The following is a 26,526-nucleotide window of genomic DNA, read 5'->3' on the forward strand; positions in this document are numbered from 1 at the left end:
GCCAACAAACACTTCCCACTGGGACAGCGTTTCCACCAACAAAAGACAAGGATTTGAAAAATATTGGGTAAAGTAATTCTATCTACCTTCTGCCCCTTTCCAAAAAATTTAATTCTGCGTATACTCCTGTGTCCCTGCTGCCTCCATCACTACCGCCAGTGACGTCATGACCCCGAGAGGGATTCCCAAATCGTGTTCGCCGCGGGCTAGCCTGCGGTTCCTCACCCCGGTTACCTGGCCCCCTTTTTCCGAGCAGTCCCAACCACCTTAGTCACCCTCACCCACTATATGTTGATCAGTCTCCCTTGTGTCACATCCCCACTAAGGCAACAGACATCAACCGTAACACTGAAAAGCAATAATAACAAAATATTACAGTGTGGGTATGGTGTTATTTATATTTATTTGCAGTACATGAAGCAAGATTTTTTTTTTTCAAACGAACCAACTCTTTAAATGGGTGTCTCGTGTGGCTCTAGAAGTATCTCATTGACTGCGCAATGCGCTGGTTGCGTTACCGCATACAGCACGGCTTCAGCCACGTCCTTCGACTCCAACGGGTTCTTCACCTCGTACTCGTACGCAGCAGTCGCCTGCAAACAGCGTTCGTTGAAGAGCGAACACAGCGTAACCATCCTCGACCCGGCTAACTCTGTTCATGATCAGCAGTGTTTTTGAAAGTATAAACCAACTGCCATTAAGTTAACTATCTATACTTTGATACTAATACTGTATATGTACAAACTCACATTAGCATTCCTATACAGAACAACATGCATTACTCTCACATGTACAGTCTTCTCACCCACGTGTTCACTACTTTTAAAATACATGGTTTACCATTTTCTTTCCTACCATGCTATTATTAATATGTAATTGGTAATCACTAGGCCTGTGTGAATATTCAAATTTTTGACTACGAATATTTGACTCCTTATGAATATTTGACATAGCATGTACAGCATGAGCTTGTCTTATACCAATGTTTAAAACTTTAAAATCTTAAATGTTGAATCAGCTCAATAAAGTTAGGGTTTGTTTGAAGGAAGTATGTACAGATTGATTTAAGTAGTTTGAGCTCAAACAAATGTACACACATACCTAGTGTCAAGTGTCAGCCATAGAAGTATAACTTCTAATGGATGTACACAACTACATACTCCCTTTTTTTTTAAATTAAAAACCATGTAAATGCAGTAGGTAAACCAAGTAAATGTACCAACTCACTCCACCTGTGTTCGAAAATTATAATTTACTTTGTTTTAAATAGCTCTATCCTAATGTTTCTATAATTTCCTGTATATACACAGCTCATTAGATGACTCACAATATATTTTTTTATTATGACAAAACTCATTAATCCACATTTACCTAATAAACATTTAATTCAATTATTTTGATTTATAATTAAATATATACACAGAGAAGTTTTTTTTTATGGAGTAATCTACGTTTTTCTGTGTACATCATAAAATAAGAAGTGAACTCAATACTACATACAAAAGCCTAATACATATGTATAAAATGTGATTGTCACCTTCATTCTTTCATCTTTGGCTCAGTTTAATATGGAAAAAGTATAATTTCATTTAAAGTCATTATTTACCTGTAACTCAATACATATTAGTTGTTCTGTCACAAATTTAACTTCGAGATATTTTTTAAGTGTAATATATTGGGTGTAAAATAGTTGCATAAGTTTTCATAATTAGGTGTTAAAACTTGCACAACTTTTTACACCCATTGCATTACACTTAGTAAATATACGTGTGTTTTAAAGTTTGTGACACAACACCAAATGAAATAAGAGATAAGGCATCAAATTTACATTTAAAAAATTGGTGTCTGTAAAGTCGGTTTACGGATGATAGTTTAACGTGACGTCATAACAAAACATTGATGAAATGATTGCCTACTTTTATGAATAAAATTGAATCATTTTTATTGAATTATCACTATTTTGTATGGATACAAAGAAGGAGTAAAAGGAAATGTACAATTTAATTGATAAATTTACTTTTATTTGCATTAACTTCTTCCAATCTGTGTTATTCTTTTAAGGATAGGACGATGATAGGAAAAGTAGGAAACGAATGGGAGTGTTTCAAGGATGATGTAAAGGAAAATGGTTTACCCAACACCAAGATGCAGTCAAAAATAAAATATTTGCGCCACAGACTTTGCAGCAATGCTAGGAGGGACGGGTTAGCAAAGAGCAATGAAAATGTTACATTGAAATGCATGAAAACAGAATTACGCCACGGACTCGGTCGCAATGCTAGGAGGTTCAGGTTAGCAAAGAGCAATATAAAAGGAGCATAACGGGACACAGCGAAATGGGACAATGTGTGTAACGGGACACTTTTTCGTGCGTGCAGCCGGCGTTCATCGATTTATTAGACGTCACGTCAAAAAAACCCTTAACTAATACGAATGACGAGAAAATGAGAGAGCCAACGTGGTGTGTGGGACCGACCCTTCGTTCTCGCGGGCAGCCTCACCTCCTGGTCCGTCGTGTAGTCCAAGATCTCCGTGGTGACGTCGCCCGGCTGGACGCAGGTGACCTTGACCCCGGAGCCGGCCACCTCCTGCCGCAAGGCGCGCGACATGCCCTCCAGGAAGTACTTCGTGCCGGTGTACACCGCCGCCGCCGCAAACGCCTGCACCGCAAACATGAACGATTGAGCGAGAGTCTCGTCCACCCTTAGGTCACTCAAGATGATGATATATTAATAGAGACCTTATTATTAGGGACCGGAAAAATTCGCCAATTCAATGACCTACAGGATAGACTCCAAGATCCTCTGTGCACTCGGACAAATTACATCTGCTCATTGGCTACTGACTAGTGACAACTATTAACTAGAATACTTTGGAATCGATACTTCTTTCGTTGAGGGTTATTCTTGGCTCTGATTCCTTCAGACAACCTGTGGTCCAATCACTGAAGCAGCAAAAGGTTAAACACATTTGTATTCTAGCATATCGCAAAATGAAACCGCAAATTTTTCCGGTCTCTACTTATTATGATGTGAATAGCGGAAAACCTGAAATAAACTGCAAAACTGAAAATGCACCGCCATACACTGAAATGGAAGTCGGTTCACCACAATTCACCTCATTTTGTCAATCAAAATACAGAACTCATTTCATAATTCTTTAGTTTAGGCTTTCATTTAAAACCTTTAAAACCCATTTAGTTTCTAGGTACAGTTTATTCATTGCTAATACCTTACTAACATGGCTAAAGGCCTAAAAAAGGAACATTACATTGAAATTTACAAGTAAAGATAATGATTTGGGGCTTTTAACATTGCATATAGATTTTCAGATTAAAATAAATAGTACTGAAATAATAAGACAGTGACAAAATATAAAACTTACATTTGAAAATATGTTAGCACCCCAAATACACTTATTTCCACATATGTAATCATTTCAATTTTATTTTTCCACTGCTTAATAATTTATGTAGTTTTATAAGTTGCAATAACTGTAATGTAAAGCAATGTACTGTAATTTTATAAATTAATGCATTGTACTTAAAAATAAAAATGATAATACTAAAACTTTTTAAAATTATAAAACCATAATATGTTGGCTGCATTTGATAACAATGTTTCTCTGCAATTTTTTATCTTTATGTTTATAACATTTTTCATCAACTAGAGAACATTACAGAAAAAATACTGAATGCTTTAGTTTTTTTTTATTTGCACTCATCAATATATGACCTATTGTATTACATATGCATTTTAAGTATCCTACCACGAATTGTTGAAGCAGATGATGAACCTAATTTTGCTCGATATGTGCTTTACATATGCTTTAATGTTTAATGACGATAAAGATGAAATATTCAATTTGTAATGATGAAATGTTCATTTTTATAAACCTAATGGAAATCTTGGCTCTAGATATTAATGGGAAAAATTGGGGTGGGGGGGGGGGGGGGGGGGGGGGGCGATGTGAGTACCCGGAGAAAAATAATTGTTTCACGCCAATATCCGCCAAGTTTCCCACTTGCGAAAAATACCGGATTCATGATTTACGTTACTGTGTATGTAGAAGGTCTGACTATATGGTCTACTGTTCAAGATTCTTTATATCTATGGGTTCAATTCCCTGCAAAGGCTCAAATTCACATGTGTGGAATATTTCATATTTTCTTTCTTGGTCAACTTCTTGACATCATTTTGCCTTCGCCTCTGCACCACAAAAGACAGTAAGAAACCATTGCAGAATCACCTTAGCATGAAGACCTCAGGATCGCTGCAGTTTCCACCATAGCTCCATTACCTGGGGTCAATGCGCTCCGAAAGGTGTGAGCAGTGACAAATCATCTTCATTGAGTAAGAGACAGTAATAACAGTACCATATCCCTGGTAGTAATCAATGTGTACGACCTAATTGTGAAAATTGTTTTAATGTACCTGTTTTCATATTATAAAATACAAAATAATAATTACCTACACCTAAGATATGTGTGTAGGTACTATGGAAGTACATTGTATTGTATGAATGCAAATCCATACAAATATTACATCATAGGGTAATCAATATCATGGAATCATCAAATAAATAATGACCACTTATCTATGAACTGTGCAGGAGAATTCAAGTTGCTACATTATGTTAAGACCTTGTTTGTGACAACTCTATCAGGGCATGTGAATCTAAAGGAGTGAAAATTACCCTATGCAAAATATTGTAGCAGGTTAATACAGGAAAGTAGTCAAAAATCCTCGAGACAAGCAATGCTCTGTGATTCTGGTGGCATGAGCTGTAACTTGCGTTGTAAAAGAGAATTTTTTAATTTTTATTTCGCTTTAATTGCTATTTAATGTGTAAATGGGTTACAAACAAATGCATCACAATTGTATGAAATTTTAGCTACAATAATTTGCATTCTTTAAGGCTTGAACTACAATATTTGGTAAAGTGTAGGCTTCCCAAATCCCAGCTAACAATCCATACCATACAGGTGGCAAGGGTAAAAACATACGTATACTAATTTGAATTTTGTGGGTATGTTTTTAGCTCACGCCGCTAGGATCGCTATGGTAATATGTCTTGTGCATCATACACGTTACGGGCCTGAGTATCATATATTATCTTCTACAATATTTTCCCTATGTTAACGAAAATATACGAGCATACAGTTCCACACATCTCATTCTGTCAACAAAATTTAACAACAAATGTAGTGTAGATTAATAGTTTTGCTGCTTAAGCTATCTTCTTTGAACCACAAGAGTAGAGTTCTCAGAGCTGCTGTTAAGCCCAATACACATTTTTAAGTACACTTTCAGTTGTATCGAACTTTGTGTTGGCTGAACTGCCACCGAGCATGCTAGTATTTATGCATGTAGTATCTAATACGTGTATACTTACTATTACAATACAGGGAGAGATGTATTTTTCAATATCGCTGTACAGAAACTTAGTTGTAGCAGCATTAGACAAGAAAATTTTATGCCTGTTTCATCTTGCATATTAACAGCAGCCCATTTTAATTGTATAAATGTATAAATTTTAAACATTTCAGTTCTAATTTGGAAAATATTACCCAAAATAATCGTTATGTAAATAGTACTGTAAATATTGTTTACTATCTTTTATTTTACAAGCTACAATTGTAATTAGTGATAGCTTTCAAGTTATTTTTTGAGAACAAGAATAATAATAACCCCTTTTATCGAACTTTCTATGGCAAAACATTGCGTGTTTCTAATGAGGAAAATGTATCAAAAAAAAAAGGGGGTGGGGGGGGGGGGAAGTCAATATTGGATGTATTCTGCCCCCACAAAAAAATATTGTGAAAGAGAGGTACTCTTTGCTTTTGCAACATTTACAGTGACAGACATGAATCTCCCCCAGTTTCTGTTCAGTTCTGATGTGACTGCAACTCCTCTACTGCAATGTTGTTTCTTCATCGGTTGATGGCGAATGAAACGGTAAAGGTTAATATGTATACGTACCAGGCTGTACGTAACATGGCTTAGGTAGGAAGGCAGACAACATCAGTACTCGTCCTATACCTAGAGACCTGAAAAATTCGCGGGTTCATTTTGTGTTATGGTAAAATTAAAATAATTATACTTTAGTGCTGCTTCTGTCATTGGTTCATTGTTAATCTGGAGGAATGAGGGCCAATTAGAGATACTCACTCATAGAAGTGTTGAATCACAGGCCACCCATTTGAGACGACTCACAAGTCAGCAGCCAATGAACAGTTGGCATTTGCCCGAGTGTGTAGAGGAAATTGGTGTCTATCCTGGAGGTCATTGAACCAGCGAATTTTTCCGGTCTCTACTTATACCCGAGGTGAATGTGGTCGACGTTGCTGTGAGCTGGTGAGATCTCTCGGGAAGCTCTAGTTAAGCCCCAACTGTAGGTGCAATTGAATCTCCATTCTCATCTCGTCATCTCGACTTAAATGAACTATTTTGCCCAGATACATTCCTCTGCCTCTACCTGTACCTCGTCACTAGTAAGAACAAATATTAAAACACAGCATCTGGCTGACTAACTTCTGTTCGTTCATTCACTATTCATCTCTTATAGCACAGTTCGTAGATAGTGGTCATTTTTAATGTAATGATTCAATGATATTGATAACCCTATGATGTATTATTTGTATGGCGTTGCATTCATACAATACAATGCACTTCCACAGTACCTACACACCTATCTTAGGTGTAAGTATTTTTTTTTTTTTTTTGTGTTTTATAATATGAAAACAGAATAGTAAAACAATTCCCACAATTAGGTCCTACACAGATTGATTTCTAGCCCTCAAAAACAGTGATCCTGCAAATTTAAACAAAATCGTCATCACACCCCAGACCACCCGGCTAGTAAACGGATTAGCTAGTGGACATACATGTTCATAAAAAATTGCAAAACTGAGTTATAAGATGGAAAATTATACACGTTCCAAAGTAACTGTGACTGTCGACAACTGGATACTTAGAATGACATCTTTTTATTAATTATTGAAGAAAATTCACAGCCATCATGGTAGCCAGCTTTCAACCACCAAAACAAATACAATGTATAGTATACAAAATTTTGCACATAACCTCATCACAGATTCTAAAACAAAAAATGTTAAATAATACAGAAAAACATTATTGAGAGTGTGAATGAGAGCAGTGGCGTAGCCAGGATTTGTGAATGGGGGGGTGTTAAGAAGCATGCCCCCCCCCCCCCCCCTCTGTATTAAAGCAGGGTGTCCGGGGGCCCTCCCCCGGGAAAATTTTGGATTTTAAGGTGTAAAATAGTGCTATTTTAGCAGTTTTCGGTACTTAAATTTAAATATTGTAATGGTAAAAATTTTATTAATTTTAATATGAAATTTGTTTGAGTGATGAATAAGAAATTAATTAAAGATTTGGTGCTAAAGGGGGGGGGGGGGGGGGGTTGAACCCCTAAAACCCCCCCTGGCTACGCCCCTGAGTGAGAGTGTGAGTGAAAGAGTGAGTGAGTGAGTGAGTGAGTGAGAGAGTGCGTGAGAGAGTGAGTTGGTGAGTGTGTGAGAGAGTGTGTGTGAGTGTATGAGAGTGTGTGTGTGTGAGAGAGAGAGAGAGAGAGAGTGTGTTGTGTGTGGTGTGTGGAGTCCAAGCATGACAGAAGTGAAACTTCTTTGCTTATTGTTATTAGGTATAGATAGAAATAAATTATTAGTATTTACTTAATTGAACAAAAGTTAATAATTGAAAATAGTAAGGATAAGGGTATACATAATCTCAAATGAAAAAAAAAATGTGAAATAGATAAACACATTCAGAGTTACACGAGAATTCCATAGCATCATTACTGCTGCGTAATTTCTACCTCTTCCCTGCCATCTCTTCCGGCCGTTACAACAAGCATACAGCATGCTTCGCTACGTACCTATCCTCCCCCTTTGCCGACTTCCTACCGATGTGTCATTCGTGAACAATTAGTTCAAAACAAATGATACTTTGAGCTAACGAAATCATATGAATCGTTCGTGATGTAAAGAATCGGTTCTTGGCGTGTCTATTCCTCGAAAGCTGAACATGAGTCAGAACGAAACGGTGAAAGAATGATACGAGAACCGGCCAGGCGGCCAGTTTGATTCATTCCTTAGATTTGCTCGTGAAATGAATCATGACGTTGGAAGTCAGAGTAATCAGTAATCGCTGCGTGAGCGTGCGTGTACACAAGAGCAAACGATACGTGGATAAAATAAAATAGGGTATATAACTTGAAAAGTATCTACACCTGACAATGTCAAAGGTTAAGTAGCAGTTTAAAATTTAGTTTTCACGTACACAAACACAAACTTCGGAAATAAAAAATGAACAAACCATGTGAACTAAAAATAACAGGGAAAGTAACAACCAAAAAATGCACCTCACTTACCATTTTTGGGTTATTTACTTCACATTGGCTTTTAAGAAAAATAACACGTAAAAAAAAATGTTCATTCAAAAGTGCTTTTTATTTTAGACAAAATTATAATACTAAAATTGTCATCAGCTAAGTCAGTATACAGCTAGACGTCTGGAATTTCAGCTATCCGAGCCGAGCAGATTACGATAACAGGCCAGGCGCAAAGAGTAAACAAGTTATGAGTCTTGAAAAGATTCACATCCCATAGAAGAACGAAAAGAACGAAACTTTTGAATGAATCATTAATTACTTGAAACCAATTCAAATGAATCAATTTGGTGAAAAGAATCGCTCTGCCTACCACTACTTCTTCCCATTCGACCGCTTGCGCATGCGTTGGAGTGGCGTCACCGCTGACGCTCTCTCCTCCTCTACAACTTCCCCCACCACATAAATGTAACGTACTATTCCCCTCATGCGATCAAAATTTTCGTGATGTTCGAAAATTATTGCCTCCTTAGCAAATGAGTTTCACTTTCAAAAATGAGATGCATAAAGAAGATTGTAGAGAAAGAGAAAGCTCGAACGTGCCTTCCGTCCCGCGTCAGAGGTGATGTTGACGATGTGTCCCTCGCCGCGCGCCACCATGCCCGGCAGCACATCGGCCAGGCAGTTGAGCACGCCGTTCACGTTGACGTCGACCATGCGACGCCACTCGTCCAGCCGGGCGTTCTTCATGAGCGTGTAGTACAGGATGCCGGCGTTGTTCACCAGCACGCTGATGGGGCCGAGAGAGGACTCTACCCGCTCCACACCTCGCCGCACCTGAGCCACGCGGTCAGACGCTTCCACCATCCGCCCCCCTCGGCCCGCGGCCGTAGCCACGTGTCATTTCGCTTGATAGTTGAACATTAAAATATTGTCACAGTAACACCAGGGGTTAAGTTAGGGAGTATTTGTTTGGCATTTATGCTGGAGTCATGCATTTTGGGACACAGACACAGACACATAGAGACAGACAGACACAAACAGAGAGACAGACAGAGACAGAGAGACAGACTGATACAAACAGACAGACAGTCACAGACACATAGAGACAGACAGACAGAAAGACACAGTCAGAGAGACACAGACAGACAGACACACAGACACACCCAGACAGACACACACACACACAGCCGAAGAAACAAGGCGATAAATGTGAAAGCACATAATAAAAACCTTAATCAAGCATATTTCTAAAACATAATTACTGCTCAATAGCATGAACAGCTGTTTATTACCTAACGACAGAAAACCTAACCAAGTTTGCTTCAGAACATAACCTGCATATTGAACATGAGCTCTATCATTCTCACATATGAAATTTAAGCATGAATTTTGCTTAAGAAAAGAAAACTGAAAATATTATATTTTGGGTTTATAATTAATTTTTTTTAATAATTTGTTATTAACTTAACTGTTCGATGATTTTGTTAAAACAAGTCATGAATATAAATGTTATTAAATACATGAAATACACATGTCAAGTTTGTACAAACAATATGCTTACAGTAAGAAATACTATATTTTTATAAAATAATCTCTCTGTTAACTTATGTAGCTCAAGTTGCTGTAATTTTCTAATTATGTCTTCGCTTGTTAGTTTTCAAATCCTGGGAGGAAGGGCCCTGGATGACCATTAAAGCTTAAAGCCTAACTCTCAATGATCCGTCTCTTCTGTCCACCATCCATTTGTCCGTCAACAAGCCGAATGATTCACAATGAATTATCCACATATCCGGCCATAATATTTTTTCTACTTGAATAATATCAATTGACTAGAAGGCTTACACAGTTGAGAAAATGTGTTTTGTGAAGATTTATTAGTTTGATAATTATGTATGATATACACTTATAAATATTTTTATTATTTTTTGCTCTAATAAATATTGATACATATTTTTGGATTGTCATTCCTTAAAAACATTTTTGTGTTTCCGTCAACTTTTGTTTCAGATGTCTAACTTTAAAACGTGCTCAAACCATGAGTTAAGAAGTTAGGGAGTAGTTGTGTGGCATGTATCTGGAGTCATTATGCATTTTGGGACACACACACACAGACAAAGAACCATAGCGAAAAATGTGAAAGCACATAAAAACTTGAATCAAGCATGTTTTTAAAACATTTAATTACTGCTCAAAAGCATGAACACCGTTTATTTATCTAATGATAGAAAACCTAACCAAAAATGCTTCAGAACATTACCTACATATTGAACATCAGCTTTGAAAAATTTTAAATGAATGTGTTTATATTGTTACATGTATTCATTCACAATATAAAAACACAGTTCAGACTGATTTTCATTTCCAATAACCAGACTTTAGAAGTTTCTTCAAACAAATTTTTTTTTTTTTGTATTTTCTGTCTGGGTGATGTCTGGGTGAAAAACAAGGATTTTTAAGTAAGCATGGCATGATTTGCAGCAGTCCGGACAGACATAAAAATATTATGTAGAAACCTATAATGATTTCCAGATTTTAAAACCAAAGAAATTGGACAAAACCAGATGGATCACATGCAAGAAAAATTGAAGTCAAACAAACTGGACAGTTGCCAGACTTCCCAATATGTATGTTGGCCATACCCACTCAATGCTTACTTATGGATTAATTTCTTTTTTTAAATGGTGCATCTGGTTTTAATTCGTGCACCTCCAACCTCTCCCGTAGTTGAGACACATCAAACCACAACTAGCTAAAATAAAAATTCTAGATGAAATGTTCAATCTTAAAGGGCTTAAGTTAATATATGAAGTACAATGAGTAAAATTCTTACGTCGTCATTTTTCAGTGAATAAAATAATAATTTAAAAAAATCCTAAAATGGGATATATCAGTACTACAGACCCTCCTTATTTTACCCTGTGAACAGCTTTCATAAATTATAACTGGTTTATGAGAAATTACACTTTATTGTTTATATTACAAAGCCTGTGCATTGATGAGGTCGCTGCCACTTTGCGCTTTAGTTGCGTTGCTGATCCTGTGGTTCTCCATACATAGGAATGTATTTGGAGTTCGTGATGCAGCGGAAGGTAAATAAATTTTTTTATAAAATACGCGAGTCCCTACTGTGCATCCAAACCAAAGCATCAACCCTTTACAGGTACGTATTTTTAGCAGTACGGAGGTGCGGAGTTTGATACACATGACAGTTCCTTTCTTCACACCAGGTTACGTGCTATCACACATCACAAGTTGGCGCTTCGCGACTCCTTATATTGACGCTTGGGTTTGGATGCGAAAACAGGGACCCACACTTTTTTTTTATTTATTTATCTTTCAATGCATCACAAAATCCAAATACATAATATACATGTACTTATGTATCAAGAGCCACAGGATAAATCCGTATCACTGCACAGGCTACCACATGTAACCTATATATAGGAACAAGATTTTATGATTTTATTTTAAGGCACATATCATTATTAAATCAGACGATTTCTGTGTTATTGTTTTCATTTTTTTATGAACTCTGTTCATTCTAAATGTATAGCATGTTATTAAACAAATATGACACTTCAATGTTTCATAATACTTAATTCACAAAAAGTCAATTGAAATTGATACATGATGCTCTTTTATGATAAAATAATTATTCTCCGTTCACTCTTACCTGAGTTTTGGAATAAACAAAGCCTCTTGTAAACAAACATTTTAATTGGCTGCCGGCCGCCGCGCACATTATTCGTGCGCAAGAAATAGTCCCTTGGTTACGTACCATTTGTAAGTATTTTTACACTGCCTTTTTTATAACAATTGTTGTTATACAGCATTATAGCGTTTCACCATTAATATCCAATACAGTTTAATGTGTCAGCAAGTATTTACTTACAATTATGTTAGCAGACGCCGTGTGTACAGTTGATGCCCGGCGCAACAGTTGTATTTCGGATTCGCGTGCGCACGGTTTGTTATGGCTGACGCTGGACCGAGTTTTGTAAAGCACAGAACGGGAAAGCCTTTGAAAAGTGCACAGTAAACTATTGTGTTGAATGTTTTTAAAACATTTTCAAACTAATATCTGGATTGTCGTGTGAACGATATCGCGATTTAGCTGCAGAATTTACGGGTGTTTCGTGCAAGGAAAGAATTACAGGACATTGGGACATTAACATCTCCCGGGAAGAAAAGGAAACGTGAGTATCCTGTTATCAAAACTTGTGGTGATTTTGTGAAGACGGCTATTAGTCGTAAAGTGCATAGTTTTTCTTTGCAAATGAACCACCTACGCTGAACAAAGTGCTACGGTGCTTCCTGTTATATTACTTCTCCGTTATTTTATTAGCACCGACTGTACTAAAGTGTGTGTGTTGCAACTAGTGCTTGGCGCGCAAGATGAATTCAGCCTATCACTTGCTGACGCGGCACAGTGATACGACGGTGTTTGTTTATTTCTAAACTCAGCTAAGAGTGAACGGAGAATAGTAATAAGCATTTCTAACTACTTGAAGCAGTAAAAATAAATCTGTAAGTAATTGTGTGTTTGAAAAATGTACCAATGCCATAATGTAAATATTATTTACTAATGACAGTTAAAAGATAAAAAAAATTCAATCTATTTAGTACATCAATTTGGTACCACCTTTTTCAGGGTAAATAGAGGAAAGTTGTTAGTATTCGTATAAACCATTTTTAATGTTTATTATTTTATTAACAGAAAAGCCGCGATGTACGAATTTTACTGTAAAAAAACTATTTTTTTTTTTCAGCGGAAAACCATTTTTACAACTAAAGGTCTTCATACTTTACACATCTGTGTATTTTCGTTCCTACTGGCAGGGCTGGAAGCCTCGTCTCAACCCTAGCAGTAGCAGTCCTGAATGGCAGAGCATACCCTCACTATCATTAACGTTTATATATTATTTAATCTTTTTGCTACAAAAACATTACCATCATCATAATAAATGTTATCTAAGATTTTTTTTTTGTGTTTTGGGTTTTATTGTTTGTCAACCTGGCACGTGGAACTGCTTCCCCCACCCTCACGCCACAGCCTACCGGCAGTCTGTCAAGAAACAACCACGATCCGGGGCGAACTTGAAGTTCCTTGAGGGGAGGGGGGGTTGTCACTAATTTTTTTTTCTTTACAGCTCCGATCATCACTGGTGATTATGGTCACCGTCGAAATTCCCTTTCAATTAAATTACAGACCCCAGGCTTCCCCAGTTCATAGTTAACTTCAAGTCGCGGAGCTGACAGACTTGAGAGCTGCACGCGACTCAAAGAAAACTGTCAGTAGCACTGCCACGCATGCACAGGTTTCGATTTTTTTTTTTCCAAATCGATTCCGCCTACTATCACGACCTTCTACTCCTTGCCCTGGTACACACGGTCAAAAAAAAAAAAAAGGGCCAGGAGGCAACATAGTGTAAACTTACCCCTTCTCTTCCTCCCTTAACCAAACAGAACCCTGAAAGTGGTTCCTCTGCGGGGGAGGGGGGGGGGGGGAGAAGCCCTCCGGTAATTGGGCCAACGAACCCCGAACCCTTTCGTCCTGCCTTTCCTTTTCCGACAGTTGCTGCATTTTTTTTCCCCCTTCGTCCCTTCCTTCCGCTTGTACCGACTCTCCACCCCACCCCCCTACTACACCCCTCTCATCATCCTTCCCTTGTGCCTCGGAGGCACGCGGACACGCACTTGGTCCGGCTCTGTGACGTCCATCTGGACGGCGAGAGCCGTGCCGCCCCCGCCCTCGATGGCCCTCTGCAGCGCCTCCAGGCGGTCGGCGCGCCTCGCCGCCAGCGCCACCTTCGCCCCGTTGGCCGCCAGCAGCCGGGCTACCGCCTCCCCGATGCCCGAGGACGCGCCCGTCACCAGCGCCACTCTGCCCTGCAGCGACCTCGCACCTGTCCCGGACATACACACACACACATACGTCACTCTCACTGCATGCACGCACATGCCGAAACTGAAGCTGTCTATAATACGACACATCGGGTCGTTACCACAACGCCGAAATACCATGACGCCAAATGTCAAAATTGACCACAACGCAGACAGCTAGAAAACTGCTGTGTACCGCAACGCCGAAATAACAACTGAATGAATTTGTGTGTGTTTCTTAAATGTACCTTAATGCCGAAATACCACAATCAAACCTAACCTAACCTAACCTAACCTAACCTAATATAGCGTAATATAACCTAGCCTAGCCTAACCTAGTCTAACCTAACCTAGTCTAACCTAACCTAGTCTAACCTAACCTAGTTTAACCTAACCTAGTCTAACCTAACCTAGTCTAACCTAACCTAGTCTAACCTAACCTAACCTTTGTGGCAGTCCTGCAATGACATTTTTTGGTGTTAGTGTATTTCGGCGTTAGTGTATTTTGGCGTTGTGGTAATTCGGTGTTGTGGTACACAGCAGTTTTCTAGCTGTCTGCGTTGTGGTCAATTTGGCATTTCTGCGTTGTGGTAATTCGGCGTTGTGGTACACAGCAGTTTTCTAGCTGTCAGCGTTGTGGTCAATTTGGCATTTCGGCGTTGTGGTGCGTCCCCCGACACATTGATGCAAGATTAGCGATTTTTCTATCAAATTGAAACAGACCGTAATGATAAAACTCAGAGATAACTAAATAAATTCCTGCAGAGCAGTAATTATAGACCTGACTGCCTAGTTCAACAACCAGAAACAATCTGAGCACGAGTGGCACTAACGTTTTCATATTGCAGAAGGTGCCGAAACATATAATGCAGCATAAAAGACCTTTGACGGTTTCAAAAATGATAAAAAATTAACATTTGAAGTGCAAGTAGTCTGAATGCTGACAAAATTTCAGCTACCAGACTCAAACTTGTAGTAGTCCAATTGTCTGTAACATGATGGATTCCGTGTTGCGAGTGTTAACCAATTCAAAGTTGGTAGTGTTGATCAGTCTATCGGAGTGCAAAGCTTTTACAAAATCACTACATTAGTTCAGAAATTTATATCCCTCCCCCCTACTCTCACAAAACACCATTGTATCTTGTGTCCACCCACCCCCCCAACAAATCGAGATCCACCGCTTTCTGTAAATGGTGTAATATGACAACCCTGAAGGAAAATTACTAACCACAGACCTCTAGCCTACAAATGTCAAACTAGCTATATTCACACCATGGCTAGTATGTAAAGAGTTACGATGCCATTATTTTTATCCCACTAAAATATTGGTAAATATGTATTGTACGGATTAGCGCCAAAAAAAATCGTACAAATATGAAATAACTTTCATTATATGCTCTTTTACGTCCTCTTTTCAAAACCGCCTGCGGAGATTAAAAATTCCAATTACTTTTGGAGATATAGCCGTTCTTATTTTGCAATACAAGCCCTATGTAATCATTCAACAGACGCCATTTTATATTTTGCAGTGTGTGCGTGAATGCCTAAATAACAGAAATTTTCCATTAGGTATGGTTAGTTACATGATAAATACTTCAAAATAAACGGAAAATAAAAATAATATCAATTAATTTTACTTGTATAGTTTTAAGTATTTATAATGAAACTGACCTGACCTAACAAAACGGGACAAAGGTAGATTAGGTCAGGTCAGCTACAGTATAAATACTTTGAAACTGAACGGACATTAAAAATAATAAAAATTAATTTTAATGGTTGTTTAGTTTTAAAGTATTTATAATGTAGCTGACCTGACCTAACAAACCGGGAAAAAGGATGAACAGTAGGAACTCACGTAATTTTCTTTTTACGTGATGTAGTCGTTCAACTACGTCGCGAAAAAAAAAAAAAAAATCATACTTGTAAACAAGCAACAATGGTGAACGCGGGAAGCCTACGAATCACTCATCTTTCTGGACATACCCAAATACTCACGTTGGCAAGCCTTCTTTCAACAGACGAGAGGCAAACGCCCGATCGTGCATCTTCGGTTTTTTTTAATTTATTTTATTGTAAATAAATATTCAACTCATGAAAACTAATGGTCAATTAGGTTATGTTAGCTACATTATAAATACTTCAAAACATTGTGGATGGTTGATTTGGTTAGGATAGCTACATTAAAAATACTGTGAAATCATGTAAACGGTTTACTAGCGCTGGATAGCTACATATTAAAAAGTTATTTGCTAAGCAACCATAAAATGATTTTACAGTTTTTTTAATGTAGCTATACTTACCTAATATAACCAACCATCCACAGTGTTTTAAAGTATTTTTAATTACTTCTTGCTAATTTTAAGAAAAGAAGACTTGCCAACGTGAGTATTCGGGTATGTCCAGAAGGATGTGTGAATCGTAGGCTTCCCGCTGAAGGCCGCATCAGTATCTCCTAAAGTATTTGGAATTTCGGATCTCCGCCGGGTTTAATGAAAAGAGGAAGTTAAAGAGCACAAAATAAAGGTATTTTCGGATTTTTAAAATTTTTTTTAAAAAAATCGCCAAAAAATGAATATTAAAAAATTCGATATCTCCAAAAGTAATTGGAATTTATCATCTCCGCAGGCGGTTCTGAAAAGAGGACGTAATAGAGCATATAATGAAAGTTATTTCATATTTGTACGATTTTTTTTTGGCGCTAATCCGTACAATACAGATTTACCCATCCATCTTGAGAACTGGTCAAATTAACATAGCATCAACAGCAAAATTTTATTTTATGTGTTTATGTGTCAATTAGTTTCAGTGACAAGTAGCTTACACAATAGAAATGAAAAAAAAAAAAAAAAAAAAGTTGTACTTTTTTTAAAGATAATGAATGCAACTCTTACACAGACTGAACTTAATATCTGGCTGAGGTATCAGCCCCAGAGAGGTTAGGTGACACAAGTATTTTGTCACCAGGGCTCTGTCCACTGGGGAATATTTCATCCCCTGGGAGTCCAGGAACGCCTGAGTGTTATCCCGCGCGAACGTGGACAGGTTCGAGAAGTATTCTGGTCCCCTGGAACAGGACAGGCAGACCCATTGGTTTTACACTCACCAGCCATTGATGCTGTCTCAACAAGACTGAAGGACAAAGAGAAGTTACATAAATGACTACCACTCGATAACCCCACTCAAGATAAGAAGTAACTGACCCATTGGCTGTGAAAAATCCTTGATAAACCCAACGAAATTCGCTTCGTATTCCCGCTTCATTTCGAAACACGTACCAAAATTTAATTACAGTACAATGCAGTGTTGCCAGCCATAGCACAAGGAATTTGTTTACTTTCGGGTACTTGAATTTTAGGTTCGGATATCGTTCTGATACATGCAGAAAACAATAGTATGAAGAAAAAAAAACATTTGCCCTACAGACGTAAAGTAGAGGTGGGTCGATAAGTATCAACCTGATACTTTGTCACTGATACGCGCCTGTATCAGGAACGGCAAACGAGTACACTTGAAAAATATCAAGTACTTTAGTATCAGTTCAGAATTCGCCTGGAACAACACCACGGCCAATGTGCGCGTGCGCAGAACCCGATCGCAGTGATGACGGTCACTTGTGCGGAGCCTGTTGAAGAGTGGCGGGGGGGGGGGGGGGGGGGGGGGGGGTAAGCAGGAACGACGAATAAGGGATAAAGAAGGGAAATAATGTAGGGGAGGAAGCGCAGGGGAAGGCGTTGAAGGAGAGGTGCAAAGCGAAATTGTTACGAGTCGTTTGGTTATTGTCCCACATCAAAGTACGCTCAGTGCGCAGTGCGTGCACAGTCTCGTTCAATAATAAAACTAATGAAATTTTAATATTAAAAAGTACATTAATACAAGATATAATATTTATATTTGTGCACCTAACAGCTATGAAAATGCAAATAAATTCTCAGTTGACACTAATAACATGTAATCAACAGATGGACTTTTTTTTCCGAAAACAATTAGTAACTAGTGTTTTCATACATTAAAAGATTACGATTTTATCAAAAATTAAAAAAAACAAAAAAAAAAAACAGATACGTACATTAGTGAGCATACTATTGTGGCCGGCAGGGCCACATTTTTACTTGTAATTTATTTTTGTTGTTGGTCTCTAGTTTTATATGGTTTTTTATTTCACGTATTTTTACGCCTTTTTTAATTAATGTTAATTTATTTGTAAATTTTTTTAATTATATTTGTTTCTGTTATTTAGTTATACGCCTTTTGGTAGCTATGGATTATAAGCTTAAGAATATCGATTGTGTTTCACGTAATTACCACTTGGCGAGCGCCCGGCGGTTGGCTGATGACGTCAGACATTCGGCTTGCCGGGAATGGGAAATCAGCTGGGGCCGCGTGAAGTGGGTGGCCAGCGACCGTGGAGGACAGAGCTATGTGACGGTGCGGACTGGTGTGCCGGACGGCAACGGGCGACGAAGAGTATTGGGGTGGAGGATCCACGCTGGGTGGCAGGGCAATGGATTGCCCTGTGATACAGAAGAAATCAAGGTAAAGAGAGGCCGCAATTTTGATTTTTACCCTCGTGGTGCTGCACTGGTTTTTGGCAAACCTAGTGAACTGTGTATTTTCCCATACTAAATTTTATTTGGACGGAACTTTTATTAGCCTGTTTGGTGAAGAGGCCCTTTTGTTTCACACGTTGTTCCAGTGTGGGATTTTTTTTTAAAAAGGTCGCCCGTTTGCCTGTTTGGGAGAAACGAACATTTTGCAATTTGTTTTTGAGACTTTGTCTTCGGAATTTGCATACTTAAAGTTGGCTTTAGCTAATATAATCAGCTTGTGCAGTATTATTAAAAGTATGCGATCGATATTGCACTACATGCGCAGTCTGATTTTCGTTGGTGCGGCCATTCTACGTTTTTATGAAATCATTGGCAAGTTAATAAAGAAGTAAGACTTTGTTTGAAGTAGATGATAAATACTTCTGTGGTAACATAGTTATGTTACGTGAAGAGTTTTTGCTACATTTCCCTTAAAAATAAGATAATTTTTTTGATCATCGTTCACGCCTTTGTGAATTCGTACCTATGGCCCGGCGTGGCATTAGACTCTGGAGTTGGTGAGGAAGCAACGAACATCTGAAGAAAGACTAAACCGTTGATTGAGAGTTTAAGAACTTTATTTAAATAAATTTTTTGTACTTCAGTATTATTATTGTAGAATTTTTTTGTATTTATTTGTATTGGTTGTCTTGTTTGATTCTTGGTATTAGGGCAGTCAGTTAATTTTGGTATTTTATAGTGGCCACGCCTCACACCCTTATATATTTTTATACTTGTTGTTATCAGTATTTATTTTTTTTACGATTTTTTTAAAGGTTATTGTTAGTATCGCAAATGGGGATAAGATGCTGCCATTATTAACGTCAGCTTTTGTAACTAAGCTTGTATGGTTATGTATAGTAAATACTATTTTTTGCAAATTTCTATTTTTTAATAACATACGTCCAAAGTCTTGCCTCTTGTTTGTTTAATGGTTACTCTGCTATTATATCCTTTGAAGTTTTTGGCCTGACCCCTGGGCAGTGGTGTGGGGAATTTATATTGTTTAGCTTTTTATGCCTGGTTTTAATATTTATTTTTTCCCTTCGCGCCCAGAGTGAGTCGGGGACGCAACCCCTCTTCCAATTAAGGAGGAAGAAGGGTTACACTATATCAATGTTTACGTTTCAAATGTTTCTTCAGATTAGTCGATGATGATTTATAACTCAGTTTTTGTTTACACAAATTACAATTAGCAAACTCATTATTTTCCGTAAAAAAATTCCACACAAATGAAGTCTTTTTCCTGCACTTATCCATTCCTTATTTCACTATAAAGATACTAACTACAAAGCATGACAGTCCGCAACAATGTACATGGTGGTAATAAATACACGGCCAGGACGAACTGCAGTGAATGTTGAACTGATTGATACTGGCTGTATCAGGCAGGCATGAGAGTAAGAGAGGTAGAGAATTACCGGGCGTGATAAATAATGTATCGGAGACACCGATACCTATTACGCTGGTGATGACGGCACGGAGGATGTGTACCCTGTAACGAGAATGCTGATACCTTGTCTCTTCCTGGGACCGCTACTGCTCTGATACAAAAGTATCAGAGATTTGAAACTAGGTCTATTACTGTATCAGTATCAGGTTGGAACAGATACCGAAAATTGCTGTAACGACACACCTCTAACGTAAAGCAATTTTTTTCCCCATTTTATTTTTATTTTCACATACCAATATGGCGGACGTTTGTTTATATTTGTGTCAGCTGTTCTTGCCTGGATTTATTAACAACTGTAGTTAAGCTGTTTGGAAGAAAATTAGATCAAAGTATTACTGTTTAATATGTTTATTTATTATAAAAGTCCAAAACTAATCTTAATATTGCAAATGTAATGATATGAGTTGACATTTATCTCTCATTTAACCTCCAATAAAGGAACAGCTGATGCATTTGTAATCAAACAGCCGCCATATTGATGTGTGTAGTACACTGAAATTGACCTCCCCTTTTGGCTTCACCACCTTCGTCCTGAATGGGACCTTATGATCCATTTGTATATTTCCCTTATTTCTGGTGTAACTCAGTACTCGTTTCAGAGTGAAACTTCTTTGGCAATTCAAACCTCGACTCGTTGGTGCTATCTTTATATCTCTTAGGCATCAGAAATTTTTCACGAAAACATTGCATTAAAATTTGATCTAGAAATTGCAGTTGAAATTTTACTCTCATCATGCCCAAATAAGTTTCACGTCAAAAATATTTAGTTACACAGCTATAAAATATTCATATAACACTGTTGAACAATACTGATTTACACAAATTATAATTTGCCGTCACCCGCGGTCTTGGCTTCGAGACCTGGGTGGGGCCTAGTGGGAATGTTCCGGTGGGCGCCAGGCTAGCACAGTCGCTAAACCGATGGTTTTGGGCGTGGATACTTTCTGCCCCGGCGTGGACCACTAGGCCTTCGGCTGTGATTGAATTTAAGAGGGGGGTTTTCGTAGAGCTAGTTATCCAGTACTCTCCTTACACAATATAGTACACTGATCCCTAGCTGGAGGGGGCAAACAACACTACGGAAGAACACAATTGATTACGTTACTGGGTTTTATTCGGGGCTGACCCCTATTGCGCTGTGAGCACTGAGTTACACGTTACAGTTCACACAATTGGAGAGGCACTATACTTTACATTATACACTTGAAAGTTCCGCCCTTACGCCATTTCCACCCACAGCAACGGGAGGAAGGGGGGGGTGATTGGGGGCGGCCGATCCCGTAAGCTTAGTTCTTAGCAGCGGCCGGGTCTCTTGTGTGAGCGCGGTCCGTGTTAAATTACTTGCGAATGCCCATGAAGTTAGCATCGGCCCTTGTGTGCGCGATGTTATTACTTGTAGTAAATGAGGGGCGGGAGTCCACCCGTACTGTAAATAGACACTGCGCGGTGGACCGGAGTCGCGTCGCCCAGTTTAAGTAGCAGCGGCCGGGTTAAGCCCTGCACGGTAAATGAACGCGGACGCACACGGGAAGCTGAAAATGAAGGTTTGGTTAGTGACTATATTTACCAGCGTTACTTGGTGGTTGCAAAGCGATGATGGCTTCCCGTGGCACTGAGGACGTCCGGCCCGGTTCGCGAGTAGTTCGATACTGGCGTGCTAGCCTTGGCGCGGGGGAGAGGTAGGCTGGTCCCGCACGCCAAAGTTCGCCGTTTACTGTTATATTTATTTAAAGATAACTTAAAGAGATCATAACCACTACAATGTTCACACAATAATTACTAAGGCTTAATTCTAATGGCGGAAAGCCTATAATAATCGTAGTTACATTAATTGTATTTAAATGTACTTAAAAGGAAGGAGAGTCAAGTTGGAGACTGTTTGTTAGTTAACCAACTACTCCAGCAGTTAAAGACAAGTTAGAACGGGGGGGGGGGGGGGGAAATGATGATGGAAGAGTCATTTAATTAGTTTAGGCGGAAGGCCGCAAAGGGAGCACTTGCTACGTGTGATTTCAAGTTCCCCACGGAAGTAAGTGGCACACTCCTACGACGCACTTTTCTTGTGAAGAGTATGTAAAAATTAGGGTTATTACTGGGCTCCCTTAATTACTCGTCTTTACGCGAGGGGCACTCGAGCCCTCAGTAATTACCGCAATTTACCTTTGTGGTACGGAGTGGCGGGAAGCTCACTTGACTCCGACCGGGTGGCTAGGGGCGCGCTTCGTTAGCGGGACTAAGTACGGGCGGTGGCAAGTCGGGCTTGAAGACAGCCTCCGGCCGGACGACGTCAAACGCCCCCCCTCGAGAAGCCCGACCTTGCACCGCTATTGGTCCCGCCACGTGTTGGCACCCCTAGCCCCGACTGCGGCTGGTAGGGCCCGCTCTGTTCCCCTAGCTGCGGCGTCGTGATGCTCGGCGGTGGGGTGGCGCGGCGCACGCCGCCCGGTCGACTGCGGAGGCAGCTGGGCCGGGGGCGGCGGCACGGCGCATGGAAGGGTGGCGCGGCGCACGCAGCCCGGTCAACTGCGGAGGCAGCTGGGCCAGGGGCGGCAGCACGGCGCATGGAAGGGTGGCGCGGTGCACGTATCCCGGTCGACTGCGGAGGCAGCTGGGCCGGGGGCGGCGGCACGGCGCATGGAAGGGTGGCGCGGCGCACGCCGCCCGGTCGACTGCGGAGGCTGCTGGGCCGGGGGCGGCGGCACGGCACATGGAAGGGTGGCGCGGCGTACGCCGCCCGGTCGACTGCGGAGGCAGCTGGGCCGGGGGCGGCGGCACAGCGCATGGTGAAGTGTTCCAGACCTTTCGGGGACAGGGTTATTAACCCGCTTACTCTAGGCGTCCCCCAGGTCGTAGGCCGCGAGGTACCCTGGGACTGGGAGGGTCCGTCGTGGTCGCTCGCCGGCGGGGTTACCCGGGTAGTGAGTTACGGTATAGGTTCCATGTGTGACGGTTTCCTTCTTTTCTATTGGTTGGGTTGCCGAATGGTATGGTTGCCTCTCTCGTTCCGGGATGCCGGGTGGGCTGTTGCGAGGCGTCTCGTGGTTCTCCGCATCCTCCTCCTCCTCTGGCTCCGTTACCAGTGGGATCGTTCCCGGGTCACTGTCCATCTCGGGGTCGCCAGGACTGTAGGGCAACTCGGTGATGGTTACGGTCCCTGGGTCGTCGCCGCAGGGATGGCATCGGAGTGGGGCGCCCTCCGGGCTCGGGTCCTCTTCCACCAACTCCACCGTCGGCTGTGGCTCGTCCTGTTCCGTGCCCTGGTCATTTGGTAGGCAGCTCGCGGATGTATCCGCCGTCTTCCCTGGCGGTGTGTTCAGCACGTAGTCCTCCAGGTAATGCGGCGGGTGTCGCCGTCGGTGTGGCCATGTCCTCGTCTTGTCCTCCGACTCCGGGTGTCCGGGCGACGCTGCGTCGGCGAACGGGGTCGAGTGGGGCGGTCCGAGGTGGTGCCGTGTCGGGGTCTGGTTGTGTTCTGCGATATCCGCTATCGTCCTGGCGATGTCGATATCTGGTGTCGTGACCGCCCTTAGGCCACGTGAGAGGTCGTCCGTGGGCGTGCCCGCTGGCCCTCGCTGTGGGCTGGCCAGGCTGTGGTCCTCTGGGTAGCGCGGCGGCTTTCGGTGGCGGTGAGGTCGCGCTCTCGGCTCATCCTCGTACTCCAGGTCGACGAGCGGCGCCGTGTCAGTGAACATGCTTGCGTTCAACCCTCCTGTCGACCGCGATTCCTCCGTGTCTCCCGTCCCCAGGCCGTGTGAGAGGTCGTCCGTGGGTGTGCCGGCGGTCTCCCGCTGTGGGTTGACCAGAACGTAGTCCTCTAGGTGGCGCGGTGGTCGTTGATGGCGGTGCGATTGCATCCTCGGCTCCTCCCCGTACTCCAAGTCAATGGGCGGCGCTGTGTCGGCGAGTGTGCCAGCATGAGGCAGCTCGGGGCAGCGTCGTGCTGGGGTCCAGTCGGGGTCCTCCGCCTCCTCCTGCGTCGGTTTTCTGGTGGGGTTAGGTGGGGTGCCTTCCTCAGGAAGGCTTTCCCCAGGTAGATTGGCGAGGCGTAGGTCATCCCGATGTATCTTTTTTACTCGTCGTCCGCCTAGACGCACCAGGTAGGTGGTCCTCCCTAGACGTTTCTGGATGGTGTAGGGCCCTCCCCATCGTGGTGCCAGGCCAGCGCAGTAATTGCGGGATGCCGCCGAGAGGGGGTGTACCCGGGCGAACACTTGATCGCCCACCCGCACGACGGGTGGTGGGTGGTTGGTTACGGGGGTGATACCCTCGGCGTACGCCCTCTGTCGGCATCGTGCTTCCTCCTGCGCGGCTGCGCGGCGCTGGTTGCGCTCCTCGGTGTCTTCTGTCGGATGCGGGGTACCGTGGGTTGCCCACTGGCCCGGTAGGGGCAGGTTGTGCCCCTGTATCATCTCCGCCGGCGTGAGGCCGGTTTCCGCGTTGGTGCGCCATCGGATGCAGAACAATGCGTCGGCTACATGCAGGTCCCATCGAGTGTGGTCCTCCCCCAGTCGGATGCGCAGTTGGGCCTTCAGTTCCTGGTTACGACGCTCTGTCGGGTTGGCCCTGGGGTGGTAGGCAGGTGTCGTGTGGTGTTCAATCTGGTGCTCGGTGCACCAGGTCTTCCAGTGATGGCCCAGGAACTGACTGCCGTTATCCGTCAGGATGGACTGGAGGTAGCCCCAGCGCGGGAGGAACTTCCTCAGTAGGATGTTGGTGATCGTGGGGGTCCTTACGTTACCACAAGGGTATGCTTCTGTCCACCGTGTGAATAAGTCAGTTATTACCAGTAGGAAACGTTTTCCGCGCGGGGTGCGGGGGTAAGGGCCCATCACGTCCAGCGCTATGGTCTGGAAGGCGGTGGTGGGGTCCCTTGGCAGCTGTTGCTCCTCTTCATCCCGTCTCCTGACTTTTCGTACTTGGCAGACTTTGCATTCCCGGTGATGCCAGGCCAGTGGTAGTGTTGGCCTATCGCCCATCGCATCTGGTCTGTTCCTGGGTGCCCGGCGAGGTCATGGTCATGGAAAAATCTCAAGGTCGCCTCCCGTGCCTCGGGTGGGACGTAGGTTTTCCAGTCGCGGTTTCCCCCGGGTGTCCGGGTCATCACCACCCCATGTTGTACGCACCACGCCTCGTGTTCCCCAGCGGTGGCCTGACGTCGACGTCGGTCGGCGTCTTGCGACGTTCCTTGCACTTGGCGCACCCGGCGGTGGACGTCGGCGACGGTGTTGGGTGGTTCTTCGTCCCCTGGGATGCCGGAGGTGATGCGGGCGCATGTCGAGTCCGAGTGTGCCGGTCTCCCGTATGGCCCGGGGGGTAGCATCCCCTCCCAGTCGTCTTTGTCAGTGATCTCGATGTGCGTGTCGGGTTCCCGCGATAGCAGGTCGGGAAGTTGGTTTTCGGTGCCCGGGACGTATTCCACATCGAAGTCGAACGACTGGAGGAAGAGCGTCCACCGAATCAACTTTCCTTTCCTTCCCTGCATCATATGCAACCACGTGAGACACTGGTTGTCGGTCCTCAGTGTGAATTTCTTCCCTTCGAGGTGGGGACGGTATTTATTTATAGCCCAGACTACGGCCAGGCACTCTTGCTCGTTGCTATGGTACCGGTGTTCGGCCGGGCCGAACTTGGCGCTGGCGTAGTCCACGACTTCTCTGTTGCCGTCCTGGCTCATGTGGTATAGTACTGCCCCCACCCCGAGGGTGCTCGCATCCGTTTGCAGGTAAAGATGGCGTTCAGAGTCCACGCGCGTGAGCGTGTGGCACCTGGTGAACGCGGCTTTGACCTCCTCGAAAGCGTGTTGGGCTGAGTCATTCCATCGGTAGCGAAACTGGGGTGACAGGAGGTCTGTCAGTGGGGCTATTGTCTGGAAGAACTCGGGAACGTAGCCCCGCAGCCAGTTAACGAGGCCGATGAAGCGTTGCAGCTGTTTTCTGGTCCGTGGGGCATCCGCTTCAGCGATCTTTGCTAAGTGGCCAGGTTGGGGGCGGTTACCCTCCGCATTCACCAGGTGCCCGAGGAATTCGACCTCTTGTGTCCCTATGTGGCATTTATGATGTGCTGCGGTCAGCTGGTGTGTAGCTAAGCGTTCCAAGACAAGCGCCAAGTGTCTGACATGGTCCTCCCACGTCTCCGAGAACACTATAACGTCGTCCAGGTATGCGAGTGCGTATTGGCCGACGTACCCCTCCAGAACCCTGGTCATCATACCCTGGAAGGTTGCTGGCGCGCACTTCAGTCTGAACGGCA

The 26,526-nt window shown here is 42.4% G+C and overlaps 1 protein-coding gene across 1 annotated transcript in view; it reads right to left on the reverse strand.

Moving 5' to 3' along the window:
• Positions 1-372: 372 nt before the first annotated feature.
• The window catches only part of LOC134540730 (uncharacterized), a 114,269-nt gene continuing 88,115 nt past the window's right edge, over positions 373-26,526 (reverse strand). Inside the window, exons 18-22 of the mRNA XM_063383626.1 lie at positions 17,130-17,302; positions 14,053-14,261; positions 8,956-9,189; positions 2,502-2,660; positions 373-593 (exon numbers count right to left, since the gene is read on the reverse strand). Coding sequence (XP_063239696.1) covers positions 453-593; positions 2,502-2,660; positions 8,956-9,189; positions 14,053-14,261; positions 17,130-17,302 — 916 coding nt within the window. The 3' untranslated portion in view covers positions 373-452. The remainder of the gene's footprint in view (positions 594-2,501; positions 2,661-8,955; positions 9,190-14,052; positions 14,262-17,129; positions 17,303-26,526) is intronic.

This window comes from Bacillus rossius, chromosome 17, assembly GCF_032445375.1.
Source record: "Bacillus rossius redtenbacheri isolate Brsri chromosome 17, Brsri_v3, whole genome shotgun sequence".
Classification (NCBI taxonomy): domain Eukaryota; kingdom Metazoa; phylum Arthropoda; class Insecta; order Phasmatodea; family Bacillidae; genus Bacillus; species Bacillus rossius.